A 22,126-nucleotide genomic window follows, 5' to 3' on the forward strand; every position below is an offset into this window, starting at 1 on the left:
GAAATGATAATCTAGAAGTGAGGCTGAGGGAAGATAAATATTGCTTTATAGGACTCATATAACCATACTGATAGATTCAGGGCAAAGAGATTAAAATGGAGGGGTGGCAACTTGTCTCTCCAGCTGCATCTACAGCCCCTACATAAATTACATTTTCGTTAATAGGGGGCCACTCACTGGCCCCTGAACAACCCCATACCTTTACCTCTTTTTGATAATGGTTACTGTTCCCAAGGCATAATATTTCCTTTCCCTCTTTTGCCACTTCTTACTCATCTGTTTAGATTTAGCTCAGATATTCTCTCCTTTGTTAAATCTTCTCTGACTCTCCTATGAGAACTAAACTCTATTCCATTGTATTCATTGATAAATGATAAGAAGAATATATGTTATTTATATATGGGATATAGTTATAATTTTTTAAATATCTTGTCTACCAGTTCTATTATGCATGTCATTTCTAGGTATGATTTTAGCCATGGAGTCCCCACCACCAACCCTTATTACAAGTTGTATGTTCTTCTGCTTCTTTACACACCTGGTAATTTTTTTATTCTATATCAAATATTATGGATTTGAAGTTGTTGAGTGCTGAATATTTTGGTATTTCTGTAAATATTCTTGAGTTTTGGTTTCAAAGACCGGTAAGTTATTTGGAAGTAGCTTGATCTTTTTGAGCCTTGATTCTTTTAGGTGGGACCAGAACAGTCTTTAGGGATAATTTTGCCCCATTACTGAGGCAGGGTCCTGAATACCCCACCTGATGCCCATGAATTATAAGGTTTTCCACTCTGGTTAGTAGGAAAACTACTGGCCCTGTGGGAACTTCAGGAACGTTTCCTTCTAATCCTTTTGGATGCTTCTTTTCCAGGCCTTGGGTATTTGCTTCACATGAATGTGCTAGTGGGTATTTAACTGAAGACTCAAAGGGGACCCTCTGCAGATGTCTGGAATTCTCTGTGTCATCCTCTCTTATGTAGTATCCTAGACTCCCAGCTCTGTCTTCTTGACTCAGATAGATGGCTGAGTTCCATTCAGCTCCCTTTTCCTGGGCCACAGGAAATTATTATAGGCTTCACCTCATTAATTTTTATTTTCTTAGGGATCATTGCCTTTGTGATTCCCAATGTCTGACGTCTGAAAATGATTGTTTCAATAATCAGTGTTTCAATGAGGAAAAAAAAAATGGGAAAGCTAGTAACAGTTTTCAGATTTAAAAAAAAAGTCAACAGTAAAGTTTTAAAAGTTATGAATGCATAGCTATAAAATTTAAACATTACTGATTAAATTATTTTAATCAAAACAAGATTTTGGGGCGCCTGGGTGGCTCAGTGGGTTAAGCCGCTGCCTTCGGCTCAGGTCATGATCTCAGGGTCCTGGGATCGAGTCCCACATCGGGCTCTCTGCTCAGCGGGGAGCCTGCTTCCTTCTCTCTCTCTCTGCCTGCCTCTCCATCTACTTGTGATTTCTCTCTGTCAAATAAATAAATAAAATCTTTAAAAAAAAAAAAAACGAGATTTTGCATAGGTTTAATGGCTTTTCTTTTCCTATGTAGCTGTTATTATTACAGACAAAGAGCTTTTTGGATATTGGCTTCCATGTAATATGATATGTAGACTATAAGGCCACCCAAAAGAGTAAGCTATGTGCGCAACAGCCCTTTTTTTTCTGGTAGTGATCAGATAATAACCAGTTGCGTTTTAAAGGCAAATCACATACACTAATTGATTATATTGATATCTACTTTTATTGTGAACTTTATCATTAAAAAATCATTTTATCAGGGTCTGACTTCCTCAGGACAAGAATTCTTCGGTGATCCAGGCCATGCCTCATTCATTTTTGATATCCCCAGAGCCTAACACATTGCTGGAACTTACATATTTTTAGGAGCTAAGAGACCCTGAAACACAGTTGCAAAAATCTGGATGACCAAGTATACTCAGTAAGCTTTCTTTAAAACTGCATCGACAGTTGAGATGGAAATAGGACATTATAACAGCTACAGGATATACTATTGCAATATTCAGTAAATTCTAGTGGGGTCAAAGGCTTAGTGACCTGCCACAACAGTGGGACCCAGGTCCTGGCATCTGTGTTAAGGCTGCTCACTGAGGCCACACTGTTCATTTTTAAAAGGGAGCTTTATAAATTAATGAAGAACAATATCAATAAGAATCTTAGGCAGTTCTTCATATTAAAATTACTATTTCAAGTTGGGGGAGGCAAGCTATTGTAAGTAAATTCGAAATACAATTTTCCAAGTGCAATAAACTTTTTCCTCACTTACATGAAGTTAGGCTTCAAAGCAAATTCTCTGGGTTAGTGGGGAGACCATACTCCATATAGCCATTGAGAAACCCAGTCTCTTCTACAAGTGAGGTCAAGAAAGAGTAGTTCTTGGGCTATGGCTTTCCAATCAGATAGCTGCAAGAAAAGGACATGGAAGGGTGTGTGTAAAGGTTTTGTTGACTAGGCTTGAACACAGTGCTTTACACCTCTGCTCACATTCCACTGGGGAAAGATGTCATATGGCTACAGACACACCTAAACGCAAGGAACTGAGAAATATACAGTAGCTGGGCAGCCATATGTGCAGTTCCAACCAACCAAAAAAAAAAAAATCTGTGACACACCTGGCCATCTGTTTACTTTTAGTAAACTGAACAGGAATTGATATTCCCACCTACTGTTAGACCACATCATCTGGTGATTGTTTGAAAAAAAAAAATACAGATCTTTTGACCTCCTTTCTTTCTTTCTAGATGTCCTATTGACATACAGGTTAACTGTTCTTAGTATTTCTCATACTGTGACATCACAGCTGGCTTTGTAAGTAACAGCTTTCCTCTGATTTTCTCATGACAATTCATATAAAGTTCTATAGGAAAACATTGCTATGTGTGGGGCAAAAAGGAAAGGTTTGCTTTTGAAAGGGGTTCTGTATTCTAACAAAGGAAAAAAAAAAACACCTCAGAATAATTTTGTCGTGCGTCTAGGAGTTTCTTTGGGGAAGAATATTTATTTTCATATTTGTATGTTAATAGCCCAGACATCTAAGATAGGACCTATCACAGATACTCAAAGGTTTCTGAAACAAAACTGAGACAATATGCATAAGGACCAAGTGTACTGTTGTCAAATTTCAACTTTGAGCTGCACATAGGTCAACATAAAGCCACAAAGGTGCACAGGGGTTGGTCAGGGGTACCATACTGTACTGTGAAAAGCTGACAGGTGGGGGTTACATATGGGGTATAGCTTGAAGGGTGGGCTGGATCAATGAGTGAAAGGTCTTATATACCATAACTGGGATTTAAAGTGTAGCCATCAATGGTTTTTAAACAGGAAAGTAACAAATCCAGATCTACTTTAGAAAAATAATTCTGTGAAACAATGAATTGGGTAAGACAGAGACAAAGGGCAAGAAGACACTGATGAGAGAGACAGAGACGGGCCGGAAGCTGGCAGTGGCAATGGGCTAAGAAGGGAGGCATAAACAATCTTGAGGACTTTCAGGTGCCAGATCCATAGGAGTGGTGATTACTGATAAACATGGAAGGGAGTACTAGAACTGCAACTGTTCTGGGATGCAGATGGAAAAACCCAGAAATCAACATGCTCAAGGACATGCGGAGCGAAGTGCATGTAACACTTCTAGGTAGTTCAGTTAGAATTAGAGACAAAATTAGTGTCCGTTTCAGGGGCCCTACTAAGCTATAACACTTAACACAATGTACTATCAATATTTATGAATTTGCTTCCTGTCCCACTGATAATTAGGACAAGGACCACTTTCCTTGTTTCTACATCACCTATTCAAAATATACAACTGAGTATATATGAAATGTTTGACAACTGATAGTATGCTATCAGTTCTCAACTCTGAGATAGATCAAAACACAATCATATGCAGAAACATCAAAGTAACTACCAAAACAATGGCAATAATCTCATGAAGGCTTTAGGTGTTACGTTCAAACAGTATTTAAAAAAAGTTAAACTTGTTAAAAGCCAAAGTCAACCATGAAACCCAATAAGGATATGAGAAAATTATACCAATCCAGGAGTGAAACTGTAACAGTTGTGAATTGCTTTGCCTTATTCCTTAAAAGGCATTCTCAAAAATTCTTTAATTAAAAAAATCTAATTCTAATAAAAAGCTACATGTGAATACTGGTTATAATTTCTGTGTTCATACATATCAATCACCATAGGGGAGGGTATAGGATTCAGACCTTTGAAACTAAATATAGTAGGAATAAGAAATTAACTTGCAATTTTACAGTAGTGAGAATTTGAGAAATGGTACACATTTCAATCTACAATATACTTTCATGTTTATTATCCTAATATATCTCAAGTAAAATCAGGCATCTTTACTAAAAGACACACATCACTCTCAGATGTCTCAAAAAAAAAATGGCCCCCAATATTGGGATAACTCAGTAAATATATGTTGGCAAAACCTCTTCTCTCTCTAAGATTTTATTTATTTATTTGACAGACAGAGATCACAAGTAGGCAGAGAGGCAGGCAGAGAGGCAGGCAGAAAGAGGGGGAAGAAGGCTCCCCGCCGAGCAGAGAGCCTGATGTGGGGCTCCATCCCAGGACCCTGGGATCATGACCCGAGCCAAAGGCAGAAGCTTCAACCCATTGAGCCACCCAGGCACTCCAAACCTCTTCTCTCTTAAAAGAAAATCCCAACTGAAGTACCTCTGTGCCGTTTTTGGACAAATCTAAAACTTCTTGAGATTCTTTCAGGACTTTCTTTTTATGCATTAGTTTAAGAAATGCCTCATGGAAAAGATAAGTTCTGGTAACTGGATATTTCTAGAATATTGAAATTATTCAATTCACTAAGAAACTGTACCCCTCTTTGAAGACTCTAATGGTTTTTGTTTTTGTTTTTTTTTTGGCAGGACACGGAGTTATTCAATGTGTTAATAGAATGCTGTCTTAAAAAATTGTGAGTTCTAAATTATCCTGTTACACAAGTCCAGCCACTGAAGATTCCAAGAGTGGGAGGCACAGAACAGGCACTCTGCGGTAACATTTGGTTCTCATTTTCTTTGAAAAATACCACCGTAGCACATCTATTGTAATATTGGCTATGAATTACTTCCTATCACATTAAATCAAAAGGACCAAAACCCCTCAGGTGTGTACAAATACCACATCACTTTCTTTTTTCGTACTAAGTTTTTAAAAAAATAGTACCAATGGCTTTATTTTGAGGAATACCTTTTGGTTTCTTCCTGTAAGAAGATTGTGAAAATAAGTTTGTAAATGTTCCAGAGATTATATTTTATAAAATGCTGCCTGCCACAATTAAGGAATAGTCATCTATGAACATCTTAAAAAACAGACTCTTTATACATATTAATGATGTTATCATTAGTGCTGATAATGAAGAAAAAACAGTGCCAAAGTTGGGTGAATATCTATTTAAGGAAATGTTGTACATGAATTAGTCTCTATCAAAAGGCATAGAAAGATTAAACTGAGATTTTAGGCATCTCTTCTCATAAATAAGCCGAATGATTTGATATTTATCTACTCTTTTCTGAAGTCTGTATTATTTTAGGATACTTTAATACCTAATAGATGCATTTTAATATGGAATCTCAATATTATATATCCATGAAAAACTGAGCTCCTCCTGTAACATAAAAACATATAACATAAACATATGTTATGTGTTTATAGAAACATATAACATAAAATACATGTTATCCATAGGTTTTAGCACACACAGTGAAAGGGAAAATGGTATTGATGTAAAGTTAATCTAATTTTTGAATCTCAAGTGTTAATGATTTAAACCCTTGTGGCTAAGTCCGGAAAAATTAAATCCTTTAAAAGGGGTTCATAAACATTGAATAGAACCCTATCAATGCTTGTATCACATCTGGCAATAATGAAGACAAATTAATAAGATTTTGAGAATCTGGCAAGATGATAAAATCAAAGCATACAAAATCACTTCTCTGCACTTAGTCAGCAGTGGTCCAGGGAAGGATCAACTTCCTGGACTCTGGTGTCCAAATGAAAGAAGGAAAATCTTAACTGCAATCTGGGGTCCAGGTTTCTGGCTTACAAACAACAAAGCTGTACACTCACAAAGCAGAAAAACATCACCAGCAATATATCCCCTGAGAGGAACCTGCTTTTCTAATATCTGCTTTCACTTTAACTCAAAGAACTGACAATGACATAAATTCACACCTTCTTAAGGTAAGATTTTAAAGCTTAATGTGTTATGTTAACTCTTCCCACATGTATTTAATTTCTCTTGGGCAAAAGGATTTGTCTTTAAACCAGATGTAAACAAGAATTTGCTTTAAAAAAAAATCATTTGAATTATCAAACTTAAGTTTATGTCAATTATTGAAACATCACTTAATTTTAAAAATGACTACATTCATTTTGTGCATGTATATATGCCAGTCATGTAACACCATTTTTATCTAAATACTGCTTAAAACAAATACTTTAAATAGTTTAAGTAATAGATTTGATACTTAGTTTTTAACAAGTAGAGCAGGATGACCAAATTAGAAAAATAATTTAATTGTTAAAGAATGTTCCAGAATAGTTTAAAAGTGCCTTTTCTATTAGAACTGCTCATCCAGCAGAAAATCAGTAAGAATAGCCAACAGCTCCATCAACATCCCATTATCACGGGGAACAGTAGATGAAAATCCACCTTTGTCATAACCATTTTAACTATAGAAATGTGCAATAAACCACGCTCTTGTTTAATTAAAGGGATGGTGAATGTGAAACTATTTGGAAAAGCACAAGGCATTAGACCACATAAGGCATTATTATAATTAAAGAAACATGGCTTGAACGGTGATTTAAGCCATGGTGACTGTATTGCATTATACCAGACTATATCAACAAATCTTTTTTTTATTTGTAAAGTTAGGGATAAATTAATGTACCTCAAGTCTTCGCAGCTCTTTTTCATTTATAATGTGTTTTCACACATTAATCTGATTTGAGTCTGTATTACCCCAACTTTGCATGATAGGCAGAATGGTCATTTATTTGGCTCATATTTTAATGTGCTGAGTATAATTCCATCAACTTGAGACATGATAATATGAAATTATTAAGCTGAAAATGTGTTGAAAACAATAAAAACTGTAATTGTATAGATGGGGCTTGGGATCAAAATGACACATTTTATTAAATGCAGTGTGCAAAATAAAATTAAGTGAACTCTATTTAAAAAGGGTACAAGACAGGTATTATTTAAAATGCTTTAGTACTTGCTTTCAATAAAAAGGAATCTGGCATTATAAAAATACATAAAATAGTCATGGATTCATACCATTAATTTACATATGGGTTTTTTTTTTGCATAAAACAAAGTTAAAATAGTTTAAAAAGGTATTCTTATATGAAAGTTACTCCCAGTATAAAATTTTTATAACATTTTGTAATTTTGGTCCATCTGTATAAATAAGACATTTTATCCTTTTAAAATTCATAACTCCATTAAAAAACATAGGATTCTCTCTTTTAAATAAAAGTCCACTTGAGGTAGTATGTTTGAGCTCTTCTTTGCTCCCATTCAGTCTATGTGTCCAAGTCATAAGACTGAAAATGTGGAGTCCTATGGTTTTCTAAGGTCTGTTTATAGGTACACGTGTGATTTTCTTGCTGAAAATCTGTCCTTTCTTTCCCATATTCCTCTGACTCAGAGTCCAAGTCTGGAGAAGAATGAGCTTTCAAGGGAAAGGCTCTTGGCTGACAATCCACTGGCTGTCCAAAGCTTGAAAAGGCATCCAGATGAGCTCTCTTCAGAGGCTTTCCAAATGTTCCTGAAAGGAAGAAACCCCTTGAGCATATGGGTCCTTTGGCTAGCATTTAATTCAAAACACATTTCAAATGGAGGAGCATCTTAGCCTGTAAGCACGCATAAGTGGGTTCTATAAGCCGTTTACGGTATCAGGAGTATGTGCATTCCTGGTATGGAGAACGTACAGAATGGAGCTGGGGAATGAATATATATGTCCACTCTTTATTTCATTTCATCACTCACAGTAATAGTAATCATTGAGCAATGAAGTTCCCCAATATAATTTCTTCCAAAACCTGGCTTAAGTTCTTGCCAGTCCACAATTCTCTATGAAGGAGATCTGGATTGTTGCTTATAAGTAAACTGTGCCTGGATATGGAAAGTGTCTTTCAAAATAATCCTTGTGCCTTGCCCTTTCTTTTTTACTGGCAGAATGTTACTTAACATACTCAAACTCTTGTCACAGTCACATAAAACATATTTGCATTTTTTTTAAAAAAAAGAATATAAAAAAATTATACTGTGACAAAACATAAAATTTCATAAAAGCTGGGTAAAATATTAAAAAAAATTTTTTTTTAACACAAGATAATTTGTGGTTCATTTTCCCATATCTCCATTCAGTGAAACGATGATCTCAGTTTTTCCATCTACTATCCCCACGTACAGACAAAAAAATTCACAAGCAAGTCTTGGCGCTAGCCACTGTCTACCACCCCCAACTTATGCTTAAAGGCTCTGGTAGTCTTCTCTGCCAAAGCAGTCAGCTTGGCTGACAAGCAGTTGTTGCCAGGTGGGATGAGGTAGGTCCACCCTCCCTTTCTTTGACTGTGGTCAAAGGGTGAGCCACCAGACATCCCAAACCACAATCATGCAGCGCATACAACTCCACCCCAAGAGCTGCTGTAGCCCCAAACCACTTTTTCCACATGGGTGACAAATGGAGCTCCTAAGTCACTCCCAAAACTTGTCTTCTAGATGATACCACACACAGAGTTAACCAGAAAGCGTCTAAGGCTTCGTTAAGGATTAGACACATAATCAAGTAAAATCCCCTATGTCTGACTTTGCCTTTAGAAACACATATACTAACTCACAGGATGTCATGACTACCTGATTAAAAACAAACAAAAAACAAACAAACACACACATTTTCACAAGTTTGGCATCTGAGACTCACTGCTTTCCCACATTTGCATGTGGAATAGGAGTCCTGAGTCAAGGTGTCTAACAATTTAATAAACTTACCCATGAAAGAATTACTTGAAGTAACGGATGCAGGCTCTGGACTTGGACTAAAATCCAAAGAGGACTTGTTTAGACACACACTTTTCATTCCAGGTCCTTCACTTTGAGAGTAAGGAGAGCTGATTAACTTCCTCACATGGGAAGGCCATCCTATGTCACTGACACTCTGTTCACAGGATTCTTCTGAAGGGTAAGGACATGGGTAGCACTCCTTTTTCTTTATGTAACTGGGCTCACAGTGGTCTATTAAGGCTGTTCTCAGGTCAGGGCCACAACCTTTTACATTTGGGGACAATAACAGAAAGACAGAGTTAGTGCCTCTGGGAAGTCTCTCCAGGAAACAGAACCGAACTCAGGTAAGAAAACTGCATACCTGTGTGATAGGCTTCAAATGGATCTGAGCTGTACACATTCCCCTTCAAATACACAGGGCCCGAGGAGCCCAAAAAGGGACAAAGGAATGGATCCACGGCAACTTCCACGTCGGCTTCACTACTATTGTCAATATGACACGTCCCTTTAAAACAGACATTTCAATCACCGAATGAATGTGATTCAAGTACCCTACAACATTCTCTCCACTTCAAGGATTTTCCATATTTGTAAATAAAAAGTTTGGATTGAACAGCATGTAAGAGGGAAAACTGGAGAAATTTATAGTAGGGTTTTAAAACATTTGCTGAGGCCTACAGATTAGTAACTGACGAAATCTGTGCCATCTTACAAAGACAGGACGTGACGAACCATTGTACTGCACGTGTTCACAGGGCACTGGCCCCCAGTGGCTTCCCAGAGAAACTGATCTGTGTATGCACACGGCAGCCAAAGCAGCCACTGAAACACACAATGCCATCAGCACTGCCCCCTCCGTCCAGAAGGTCAGATGAGCAGGACCAGGAAGTGGCATTCAACAAATCATCTCTGAATGCCCAGATCAAAGAGAAACTCGGCAAGAAATAAATAAATAAATAGATAGAGAAATAAATAAATAAATAAATAAAAGCTGTTGTGATTATCTGAGTATCTGAGCCAAACGACTCAGAAATGACACGCCAGTTAGGAGTGGCCACAGCAGTTGAAGGACAAGAGATGTAGTGTAGGCAAGAGATGTTGCAATGGGCCATGTGCCTGGGGAGCAGGAACTGGGCACTGAGTGGTCTCAGAAGAGACTGTGTAAGATACGATCCCTAACGCCAGTGGCCCCTCGAGCACTCAGAGCAGACCAATCCCCAGCCCGAGCATCTAAGCGACACAGCACTCCTATGTTCCAGTTCTGTTGCTTTAAACTTTCCTAAATGTCTTTTCCGTAAACCCTGCTACATTTAAACAATGCTACAACCAAATGAGTCTAACCAGAAAACCCACCTGTATGTGCACATCTTCTATCTCTACACCCTCTATTACTGCCTTGCCAAGCACTTTGTGACTATTTGTTGCAATTTTAATTTCACCACTGCCTACACTATGAGACTGAGAGCACATATTCCTCCCTCTCAACTACAGAGTCCACCACAGAGCACACATTCAATAAATGCCTGTGGGAAAAGATGGTAAAATGTTTGAAAAGAATGTCAATAGTTTTCTCTTTTGGAGCCCTTCATATGTACCAAGCACCGTGCAGTTTTCCAACATATCATTTTATTTAGTTTCACAACAACCTAATAAGGAAGTACTATGTAACTGCCCAAGGATACATAGTAAGCGACAGAAGCGGCTCTTGAACCGAGCCTGTATGTGTGTCTGTTATGGAGCCTCCATGATTATTCTTAAAACCATGCAGTTCTTAAAGCAAGAGTCAGAATTTGATTTCCCTAACAGAATTTTAAATCATTTGACTTTTAAGACCTTACATGAAACCAGTTAATGTCATTTAAGAAAGGAGAACATTCAGGGCCCAAGAACATTTATAGTGTAAAGAAAGTATCACGTTGCATGGAGAAATTAAACTTTAATTCTCCTACTTGTCTTCTCTTATTATCCAAAGCAAAGATTTTTCTGCTATTTAAGAGAATGGCATAATAGTATTTAATTTCAGCTTTGCCAGTGAGCTTGGGCCAGCTCAACATATGAATGTATTGATTGCTTGTGAAAATTAATACTGTACTTGAGCCTTCCATCAGATTGTTTTGAGAAAGCTACAGCCTGTGTTCCTTTTAAACACTTACCATTGCCGTCGTGTTGTGGTAAGAAAAACCCGCCTCCTGAAGACGTGACGAACTGGTGGTGGCTTCCACTTTCTGAGATGTACCCATCCTGTCTGTCGGCTAAGGTTCCCTGAGATGACAAGTAACTAGGGATATCTGCGGGCAAGTTGGTCTCATCTATAATCCAACAACAGCATTCTGTTAACCAAGACCGACCATACATAACCCATAGCCTTCCCTGATGAACACTCTATACTGTTTTGGTTTCTGTACAAATCAAATAAATCTACTCCTGAAGACCCACCTTGACTGTCTAGTCATCAGGTTAGGAAGGTTAGGGCTCGCTGCTCTGGGAAGCACAAGCCAATTTTCTATTTTGCCTTCCATAGGAAGCCCCTCCCAAATGTCAAAAAAACAGATGTTTCAAGAGATAAAGCCTTGGGAATTTTTGTGGGGTAGTAGCTAAGCTTTTGGATTAAGCTTGATTTCTCCCATATTTCTAACCTAATATTCATCAATGTAAGAGCTAACACATATTAGGTCACAGTCTGCTCCCACTAGTAACAGAATCTTCCCTAGGCGCCTGTACACATATGCACACGGCAACATGTGATGAGAGAAAGAACTATGGCAGAGTGTAGACCTCATAAATGAAGGGCTGCTCCTGTTCTCCATCACCTCTGTGTGAAGGAGTGGGACTGTTCTACACTGTGCTTTGGACTCTATCTCATAGCCAACAGGATACTCTGATGAGGTTTTAACAAAAAGAATTAATCTTTAAACATCAGCTTTATTTTGGGCCGGGGTGTTATTTTTAGCTAACCATATTCCTGCAGCTTAAAACAAATGAGTCACCCTTCTGACATGGCCTCGGGCTGTGAGACATGCATTCTGGAAGAAAATTACCCCAGGACCACAGGCACACATGACTACAGCACCCCGTGCCAAGCTTCTGTTTACACACCTGTGTTGGTAATGCTGCAATCTTCATTCCTCCGCCTTGTGTGGTATATGATGACCACCCACACGAGCGACGTGCCCACCACACAGCAAACCACTGCTATGATCACGACACCCACGGTGGCCCATCCATCATCATCTAACGACGAGGCGGTCATCTGAGGGGAGTCACAAGTGGGAGTGGGGATCACGCTGAGGCGCACGTTGCCTCTCTCCGTGCCGAGGGTGTTAGACATCTCACACGTGTATTTCCCGGCATCACTGATATCAGAGTCCACGATGATCAGCAGCTGATTGCCTGCTGCAAAAAAGTGCCTTTCGGTGACCACCAAGGGGCTGTCATCCTTGGTCCAGTTCAGTCTGGGAGGAGGGCTGCCTCCAGCGATGCACTGCAGGACGGCGGTTTCTCCCTTGGTGACGGTTCGGTCCAACAAGGGCCGTAAAAATGATGGGGTTTCTGAAATGTCAAGTTATGTTTTCAATCTCCTAAATGAAATCAGGTTTTGCATATCGTAAGACTGACCACTTGAATTCACTAAAACTGGAACCTAACACTGTATTTGTCCACAAATTCATGCACATGCTTCTGTGAGAGCTGAAACATGGGTACGACATTCAGAATCTCATTTCATTATTTGCCGGTCATTTGTTACATTATTTGTTAAGGATAATGTTTACTGGTTTTTTTTTTTTTTTTTAAGATTTTATTTATTTATTTGACAGACAGAGATCACAAGTAGGCAGAGAAGCAGGCAGAGAGAGAGGAGGAAGCAGGCTCCCTGCTGGGCAGAGAGCCCAATGCGGGGCTCGATCCCAGGACCCTGGGATATGACCTGAGCCGAAGGCAGAGGCTTTAACCTGCTGAGCTACCCAGGCGCCCCTGTTTACTATTTTTTAAACCTCTCACACCCTTGACAAGATTGGGAATGGTGGAAGAAGGGCAATGCAAAACATTCTAGTCAAATGTATAAAAGTAATTTCAAGGGGCACCTGGGTGGCTCGGCAGGTTAAGCCTCTGCCTTTGGCTCAGGTCATGATCTCAGGGTCCTGGGATCGAGCCCCACATCGGGCTCTCAGCTTAGCAGGGAGCCTGCTTCCTTCTCTCTCTACCTACCTCTCTGCCTACTTGTGATTTCTCTGTCAAATAAATAAATAAAATCTTTAAAAAAAAAAAAAAAGTAATTTCAAGCATGCGGGGGTATGTTGCTGGTTGGAAAAAATCAGAATGTTTAAATTTTTAAAGGGAAACTTTCTGGTGCTAGACGTCCAAACCTATGCATAAATTCTGAAAGGACTTTTATTACTTGGTGTTCGCAGGTTACTTTGCTCAACTCTTTGAGTTTTGCTCAACTCATCAGAAACACGTATGATGAACGTGTTCACATTTTTTTAAAAGCTCCTGTTCAGGCAAAAGATAAAAGACAAACTCTGATTTCCAGAATGGTAGGGTAGGTCTAGAAAATAGAGTAGATCTTTCCCAAACGGCTAACATGTTCTATATTTTTATATGTGCTTTATAGTGTGAAGACTATCAGTCGCGCCTGTGTGATAGGAAGAGGAGAGCAGAGGAAGTGGAGGCAACAGAGCATTTACTTTTCCCCTCGGAACAGAGGAAGCAGAGTCATCTCACTGGCCACGGGCTAAGACGTCATGCACTCCTGACTTCACAATTCCTGAGAAGCCATTTGTTCTCTCCAGGGAAGGGCCGTGTCCTATGGATTACCTCTCACCCTCACAACTCCTGACACGTAGGGCCTTTGAGTCAGCCGGCACCTTTAATTTCTATCCCAGAATCTGACAATAGCCGCTTACCTAGGACAGTCAGAGTGGCGTTTGCAGAAATGCTCCCGGCACTGTTCTGAGCTGTGCAGCTATAAACCCCGATGTCCTCTGTCTTCACATCCACGATAAAGAACACATCATCCTCGGGCATGACATGCATGCGTCTCTCCCTCGCGGCGGGGAAGTCTGTGCCCCCATCCTTTTGCCAGGCTATCTGTGGGGCTGGATGTCCCAGGGCAGCACACTCCAAGCGTGCCATGGCCCCGGCACGGATGGTGAGGTCCATGGGGGTCTTGGTGAAGGAAGGAAGCACTGAAATCAGAGAAAGAATGAGGGCATTAGTGCTATGGAGTTTTAGAGGTTCATTTTCATTCTTTTTTTTTTTTTTTTTTAATATATACTTACAAATGCCCCTGCTGTAGGTTAGGCTGGGGTTATTTCTGATTACAAGAGAAGGAATCTGAAGTTGAGATAAGGAGATTCCCTCAAGGTTACACACAGGTAGAGAAATGATCAAGTCAGGCCGAGACGCAGGTCATTCCCTACACAAAATGAAGGTCTTTCTCCTATTTTCTGGTTACTTTTTAGTTTCCTCAGTAATTATCTTTGAGATCTTGGGCAGATCAATTAATCTCTTTGTACCCTGATGACTCACTTCATCCTTTTTTTTTCAAGTCCCTTCTGGCTTTAACATTCTATGACTTTAGATATGCGTTTTCTCCTACAACTTTAAACTCAAAATTGTTCTGTGTGTCGGTCCTCAGCAAACATTTGTAGAATGACTGCATTAATGAATCATATTCAAAAATCTTCTACCATGGAAAGTACAAATGATTAATTAATACAGTGGTAAGGTTCCTGTCATAAAAAATGTATTCAGGTCACACAGAGCAAACAATTATAATTTTTATTAACAGCAACTAATACTTATTGCATTTGGTGAGCATTCACTGTATTCCAGGCTAATCCTTTACACCAATTATTTTATCTAATTATCATATCTCTGTAAGATATGTACGATTGTTCCTAATAGAAAGATGTAGAAATGGAGGCACAGGATGGTTAAGTACTTTGATAAGAGTTACATAGCTGTATGCAGGAGTGGCAGGAATCAAACCCAGATCTCTGAATTAAAGGTGGTGTGCTGTAATGCTTCACGGCCTCCCACAGCCGACAAATACATTGTGAACTCCCCAAGAAGCACAACCTGTGTGTCGTTCGGCTCTGTGCTACCCACCATGGTGGGATCCTCAATGCAGTCCCCGCTGATGCAGATTCCAAGTATCTTAGTTTTGCAGAGTGAGAGGTAGAGAAAGGAAGGGCGAGGTGGGGAACTACAAACAGAAGACAGGGTTAGGAGCAAGAGAAAGAGAGAAAAACCCAATCTAAAAGGTGTCTTTAAATGCAAACGGAAAAGTTAGATCACATACTGTTGACTGTAAGCTTGGCTTTGACCGAGTAGGATGAACCGAAGTGATTGGAGATGACGCACTGGTACTTCCCTTCACTGGTAAACTCCACGTTGCGGAGCCGGAGGATGGTGGTGTACTCCATCACCTCGCCACCTTGGGCCCGCAGGTGTGCATAGTTTTCCATTTCGGCATCATGCAGTAGTTCATTGTCTTTTTTCCAAGCAAACGTCATTGGAGAATCACTGCTGCTGGCGGCCGAGCAGACAAAACTCAAATTGGAACCTTTTATTGCCGACTGTGTTTCTGGCTGAACAGTGATCTGGGGTTTAGGAAAGTCATCTGTTCAAGAGGGAGAGGAGGAAACAGAATGATTTTAAGGCTCGACAGTCCAAATGCTACTCAGTTTTTAATACCAAGAAACCCAAAACAAGTGAGGGCTTAGGTTTTACACTCAGTGTATGTTTCACAGATGGACTATCAATGTTGAAATGATGGCCTGGGAAGGTGTTTATAAACTAATTTGTTCACTTCAAATAGGGGCCAGCACCTATTTATCAATCATTAACTGAGAGACTATTATTCTGGAACATAATATAGTTTATCCTAGGTCCCTTACGCTTTTTTTTTTTACATAAATATGAGAAGAAATCAGCTAAGAAAATTCTAACTCATGGATCATCTTTAAACGCTACCAGTAGGAACTGCAATTTTTTTCCATGTTATCCACAAAAAAGCCGCAGCAAAATTAAGAAATCAATATCACCAAAGACAGCAATTAACACCCCATTCACTAAAAACAGAACCCGTATTAAAGAGCAGTAATCTTTAGATCGAGTTGAAACAAATCATTCTGCCCTCTCAAACTCCCTGTGAGAGCCTGGCTTCAGCCTGGGGTGGAGGGTGGACCGTCAGTCAGGCCTGGCCGCCGTGCTTCACTGTCAGAACTACATGATAATTAGAGCTGGGCAACTCTTTCATTCCAAATGGTTATTTTTAGTTCTCTGTTACTTTTTGGAAAAGTTACCTTTTTTGAGCTGCAGTTTCTTGGAGATGGTCTAAACCCAGAAGGAAACAGTTTAGATCTACCAAAATGTATTATCTGCACGCTCCGGAGAAAGGACACCCGGTGGCCTGCACGCGTGTGCGTGTTTGTGAGGGGGTGTGCGTGCGTGTGAATGAATGGGCTGTGAGAAGACTCTGGGCGCTCCAGCGCGGCTCATGTCCAATACCACGCTGTCATCAAGACGTTTTCTGCTTCTGTACGGCTACTCTAAATTTCTCATCTGATTAATCAATGTTTAGATTCACAGTTGAGGGACTGAAAGAAAAATCCAAGGATACCGTAGACACGTCCCCAAATAATAGAGTTCTTATCTTGGGACTAGAGAACTGCAAAATAAGCACCATGGGAAAGGCACAGCTCAGGCCCTTCTAGATGAATGCCAAAAGCTTATTTAGGTCCAAAAGCTACATCAGATGTTTTATTTCCAGAAACCACTGGCACTGTTTAATGCTGCAACCTAAAAAAATATATTTTTCTTGTACTTGACTAGACAATCGTAGGCAAAGCAGTTTCAAATAAATTTTTAAAGGCCAACATAAAATTAGGTTCTGTAATATTTTAACACATACACTAAAATTTAAGCAAACTTTGATTTTGTGTTCTATATGTGCATTTATTTTTACAAAGGTCTCCATGACAGTGAATAGTAAACACCAGTGTAGTGTAGTCGACAGAAGCCTGCACCAGGGAGAGGAGAACCTGGGGTTTTGATCCAGATCTGCTGACTAGCTATGTGAGATTTGAGGTTTGAGATTTCTAGCACTGAGATTCTTCACGCTAGAACAATGGACCTTATGCTGACTGATAATAAATTCAAACTTCCTATTATTTATAATGCTTTAACTGCCGGGAGCAAGATTTTCAGCAGCCTGTAAATTATGAACTAATAATTTTCCCTTCGTACCCCAATACACAGCACTGACATGGGTTAGTTCAGCCTCTCCACAAGCCTGGAAGTGGGAAGGGCAGTCAGCACACGTCCAACTTCCCAGACGCAGACACAAGAGATTTAGGAAGAAGGGAGGGCTGCGACTGCCCATCAGTGTTCCCAAGACCCAACGTCCTTCTCGTTCCATCAGCCCCACCCCCCGCAATGTCCAAACAGAGACATTTAAGGACATTCTCTGTCATCTATAACATTAAAATCATCAGCACACCATTTTCATCTACCTCAGCAGAAATAAAAGCTTCATCAAGGCGACATAAGCTTATTCAAGACCATTCATTGGCAGGAAAAAAAGAAGAATGAAGACAGAGGCAACAGTCACACTCACCGCACACAAAGCCATCTGGGCTAACAGCAAAAATACTTCTTCCTTTTAGCAGCTGAGGATGGGCGCAACTGGCATTTACAAAGCTCTGAAAGTTGTTTTCCGCCACCCACTGTGGGAGCCATTTTAGTTGGCAATCGCACAAAAGGCTTGATGTATTTAAATGCCTGAGGAGAGTAATTATGTTCAATTCGTTTTATATGAAATGCAGATTCTATGAGTAAACTAACTCAAGTAAATATTAACAAAGCAATGAACGTGGAAACCAAATACACATCCCATGCAATAAATATTCTCTCATCCATCTGAAAATGTACGAAACGTATTAGGCACCATGTTGCTGCTGTTTCTGGCCTACTGAGGGAGAAGTGCTGATACACTGAAAACACCTCACTCCTGAAGGCTTGCTACCCGGGTCAGGCCTGGCACCACATTAGGTCCCACACATTTAAGTTGCAAATTCGTCAAGAGGAACAGAAAGAAACTCCTCTTCTCAACAAAGGGAACATATCGTCACCTCCCTTTGCTTTCTGGGATAAAGATCAAGCTAAGAACGCACTAGATGCTTTTTATAGAACCGTGATCTAGGCTGACATGCCCCCGACACCAGGTTTCCTTTGAAACTCTTGGAAAGAAAAGGAAAGCTTACAATTGCTGAAGTTTCTTCATTTGTGAAAATGCATTGCCTTGTAAGGACATGATTGCGTTGTCACTCAGATCTCTGAAAACAAATCAAATACATTAGAGCGAATTATGGTCATTGCCTGCCTCAGGCAAAAGCTGGGCCCACCATGCCCAACCCCATTCGCCAATCTACTCCATGTGCTGAAGTGCACCAACCAGGCAACTCCAGAGAACCCCTTAGGAAGCTTCGATCAAAGAACACGAATATTTGTACCAGAGGCAGATCTGTTATAGTAAAAAAGATTTGCTTTATATCCTCATGTCTATGTTATTGGACTCAGGAGGGCCTACACTGTTCTGCTATATATATATATTTTGTAGTTATATGGTTTGTTCTACTGTACTATTTTACTCTTTTTCAATATTCAAATTAGTAACCAATAGTAACTTTTAAATACACAAGTAAAATTTCTCATAGTTACGCTTTTTAAAAACCCCATCATGTATAATACTTTCTATGACATGCACTGGGTCAAAGGATTTACATTTACAGCAACCCAGCAACCCAAAAGAAGATGGTTTTGCTACCTTGTTCAGCATGAAAGGGGCAGATAAGATATGAACTCAATTATTTTCCATTTCAACACCTATGCTCTTGGTCAGTAGCCCATTCTGCCATACACAACTCACGAATAGAGACAGCAAGGTGTTCAGACAAGATGTACTTGCTAAAACACACTTCGGGCAGGACATTTATAAAACCAGAGAACATTTTTAACTAGTGCTTACAAGCAGTTTGAATTAAAGCAGTCTCCACAATGATTATTATTCTGTTTTTCTTTTATGGGGTCAGAGTATACAAAAAGGATTTTGAATGAGATGAGGGGGCAACACAGGACAGAGGGAAGGTACCAAACATGGGCAGAAAAAGAGGCTGGGAGAGTCAAGAAGGTTTTGAAAACTGAAGCAGAGGTTAATACTCCACTGATCCACTAATTCCACTTTCCCAGAAATGGAAAGGGTCAGATGACAAACCCTTTGGCTAGTTTCCCTTTGAAAATAATTTGTTTCAAGGAGTCCAGCAACACTGGTCCGCCCTTCCAAATTCTGCTTTGCAGAATCATCCTACTCCAGCCTGAACGCGTCTGTCAGCATGGCTAGCAATTCGAACCTCCCTTAAACTAATAAGTGAGTCAGGAGACAGAAAGATGGTGGCAGATCATAGGGAAATCGTCTCTCTCAATACACAGTGCAAATGCGGGTTTGCCCAAATGTGTTCTGAACTTGTTTTGCCCAAATGTGTTCTGAACTTCTTTTAACAGATATTAAAACTTTTGGTTATAAGCATTCCCTCACAGAGTGGAGATATTTTGTACCACTTTGTACTTTTGCTGTACAAGTGTAAATATTCCCATAGTTGTTAAGAAGCGGGTTGGTTCAGTGCTCATGCGGGTCTTGACTCCTATCCAGGGTGGCTAGCTTGCCCTCCTAGTGGCTGGAAATACCTGCGTCCCTAAATGTCATTTCAAAAATGTGTGCCAGCAGTTACTAAGAGGGGATGGCACAGAGACTGTGAAGACAAGAGCTAGCGGCACAAGGACTTGGACAGCAGAGGCAGTCCTGGTGTGAGTCCTGCCTCAGGCAATTCTGAGCTGATGGGCTGGTAGCAAAACAGAACAAGAGATGTGGTATATATATACAATGGAATACTATGCAGCCATCAAAAGAAATGAAATCTTGCCATTTGCTACAACGTGGATGGAACTAGAGCGTATCATGCTTAGCGAAATAAGTCAAGCGGAGAAAGACAACTATCACATGATCTCCCTGATATGAGGAAGTGGTGATGCAACATGGGGGGTTAAGGGGGTAGGAGAAGAATAAATGAAACAAGATGGGATTGGGAGGGAGACAAACCATAAGTGACTCTTAATCTCACAAAACAAACTGAGGGTTGCTGGGGGGATGGGGGATGGGGAGAACGGGGGGTGGGGTTATGGACATTGGGGAGGGTATGTGCTATGGTGAGTGCTGTGAAGTGTGTAAACCTGGCGATTCACAGACCTGTACCCCTGGGGATAAAAATATATTATATGTTTATAAAAAATTAAAAATTAAAAAAAAAAAACAGAACAAGAGACAGAACAAGAGAAAGAAGGTAGAAAAACAGGTTGTATGTTTTACAATTAAACAATAGCAATGACAAACTAATGCAAGTCTCAAAGTAATGTCACTATCCTCCTGATGTCACTTCTAAGGACTACGGGGAATTGCTTTTTTAATCTTTTTTTTTTTTGTGCAAAGATTTTATGTATTTGACAGAAGGAGACACAGCGAGAGAGGAAACAAAAGCAGGGGGAGTGGGAGAGAGAGAAGCAGGCTTCCCACTGAGCAAGGAGCCCAATGTGGGACTCGATCCCAGGACTCTAGGATCATGACCTGAGCCGAAGGCAGAGGCTTAACCCACTGAACCACCAGGGCACCCTTGCTTTTTTAATCTTTAAAATGCAAGTCATCCATCTTAACTGTTCAACAGAATCAGTGGACACTCAAAACCTCCACTTCTTTAATTAAAAATAAAGGTAACAGGAGCTACTGAATAATTTTCTTATGAGGATTAAATGAGACTATAAATACCCAGCATAATGCCTGATGTATAGTAAGTGCACAATAAAGCATTGGTTTTTGAAAATTAAATATATCACTACTTAAGAAAAACAACTCAAAGAAAACCCAATAAGTATAGTTCCTCAAATGCAAAGGGAAATGTATACCTATATACTTCCATATAGATAAAGATACATAGATAAACAGGTAGAAGATAAACAGATGTGAAAATATATTTCATGGTACAGAGAGAATGCCAACAAAATTACATTCTAGTTTATCTTTCATGACACATAAATAGATAACCATCTTAGATTCCTTTAGGTAACTGAATTCCAGTCACTCACAGATGTTCTAATGCGTCCAAACCGGTAAAGGCTTTTTTGGTAATAGATCGAATCCGGTTTCCCTGGAGGATTCTGAGGGAGGGAAAAAAAATTACATTGGAATAGTTAAAGACATTTGGGGGTGGAATTCTCATGAAAAGAATCTCTTTTAAAATCATTGTGGAAAAAAGAAATCACTGTGAATAATTCTATTTTCTTCAATTAAATGATATAACCTTCACAAGCGTATTCATGCCATCTATTTCAGTAATACAGTTCAGCATGATCTCAGAGCATTCAAGAGAGCCCAGCAAATATAGGTATTCAATAAGTTACTCCAGCAGTTAAATTAAAGCCGTGACTTTCAAAGTCTTCTTAAGAGGTAGAAACTTCCTTCCAGGTAAATGGTTTCAGAACTATAATTAGTGAGGCAGATAATAGTGGAGATCTTCTCCTTACCCTCCTTCCCCACGGATACTTTTATCATTCACGGACGTTTTGGGCTACATGGAACTCAACTTAAAAACTTAAAACATAAGGCCACTGTAAGGCCAAACAGAAGCCTGTTTTTTGCCTGTATTGCTCAGTGCCCACTGCGGTATTATCAGGGGACACTGGATCGTGTCACTTAAAAAGTCCTGTGAGCAGAATGGAACACTCATTTCAAAATGGTGAAATTAGGAAGTGTCCTTTTACACAGTGATAAGCCCAAGATTCTAAGTGCGCAAAACAATTTAAAATTCTTGTCTAGATGTTAAAATAAGTCACATCTCCCCAAAGTGTTGAATAAAACCGCCACACCAAGAAAGAAAAGCGAATTAATACCCATCTTGTATAGCTAGCAACACTCATCTGGGGAGATGGCCAAGGGAAGCA

General features: G+C 39.7%; 1 protein-coding gene across 2 annotated transcripts in view; it reads right to left on the reverse strand.

The window, feature by feature from the left end:
* Positions 1–7,173: 7,173 nt before the first annotated feature.
* Positions 7,174–22,126, reverse strand: part of LRIG3 (leucine rich repeats and immunoglobulin like domains 3) — a 49,053-nt gene continuing 34,100 nt past the window's right edge. For both annotated transcript variants that reach the window (XM_044229424.1, XM_044229423.1), the window contains 10 exons: positions 21,272–21,343; positions 18,343–18,414; positions 17,697–17,860; positions 15,378–15,698; positions 13,978–14,259; positions 12,170–12,622; positions 11,227–11,382; positions 9,435–9,578; positions 9,062–9,337; positions 7,174–7,835 (listed from right to left, as the gene is read on the reverse strand). In XM_044229424.1, coding sequence (XP_044085359.1) covers positions 7,591–7,835; positions 9,062–9,337; positions 9,435–9,578; positions 11,227–11,382; positions 12,170–12,622; positions 13,978–14,259; positions 15,378–15,698; positions 17,697–17,860; positions 18,343–18,414; positions 21,272–21,343 — 2,185 coding nt within the window. In that variant the 3' untranslated portion in view covers positions 7,174–7,590. The remainder of the gene's footprint in view (positions 7,836–9,061; positions 9,338–9,434; positions 9,579–11,226; positions 11,383–12,169; positions 12,623–13,977; positions 14,260–15,377; positions 15,699–17,696; positions 17,861–18,342; positions 18,415–21,271; positions 21,344–22,126) is intronic.

This window comes from Neovison vison, chromosome 12, assembly GCF_020171115.1.
Source record: "Neovison vison isolate M4711 chromosome 12, ASM_NN_V1, whole genome shotgun sequence".
Classification (NCBI taxonomy): Eukaryota; Metazoa; Chordata; class Mammalia; order Carnivora; family Mustelidae; genus Neogale; species Neogale vison.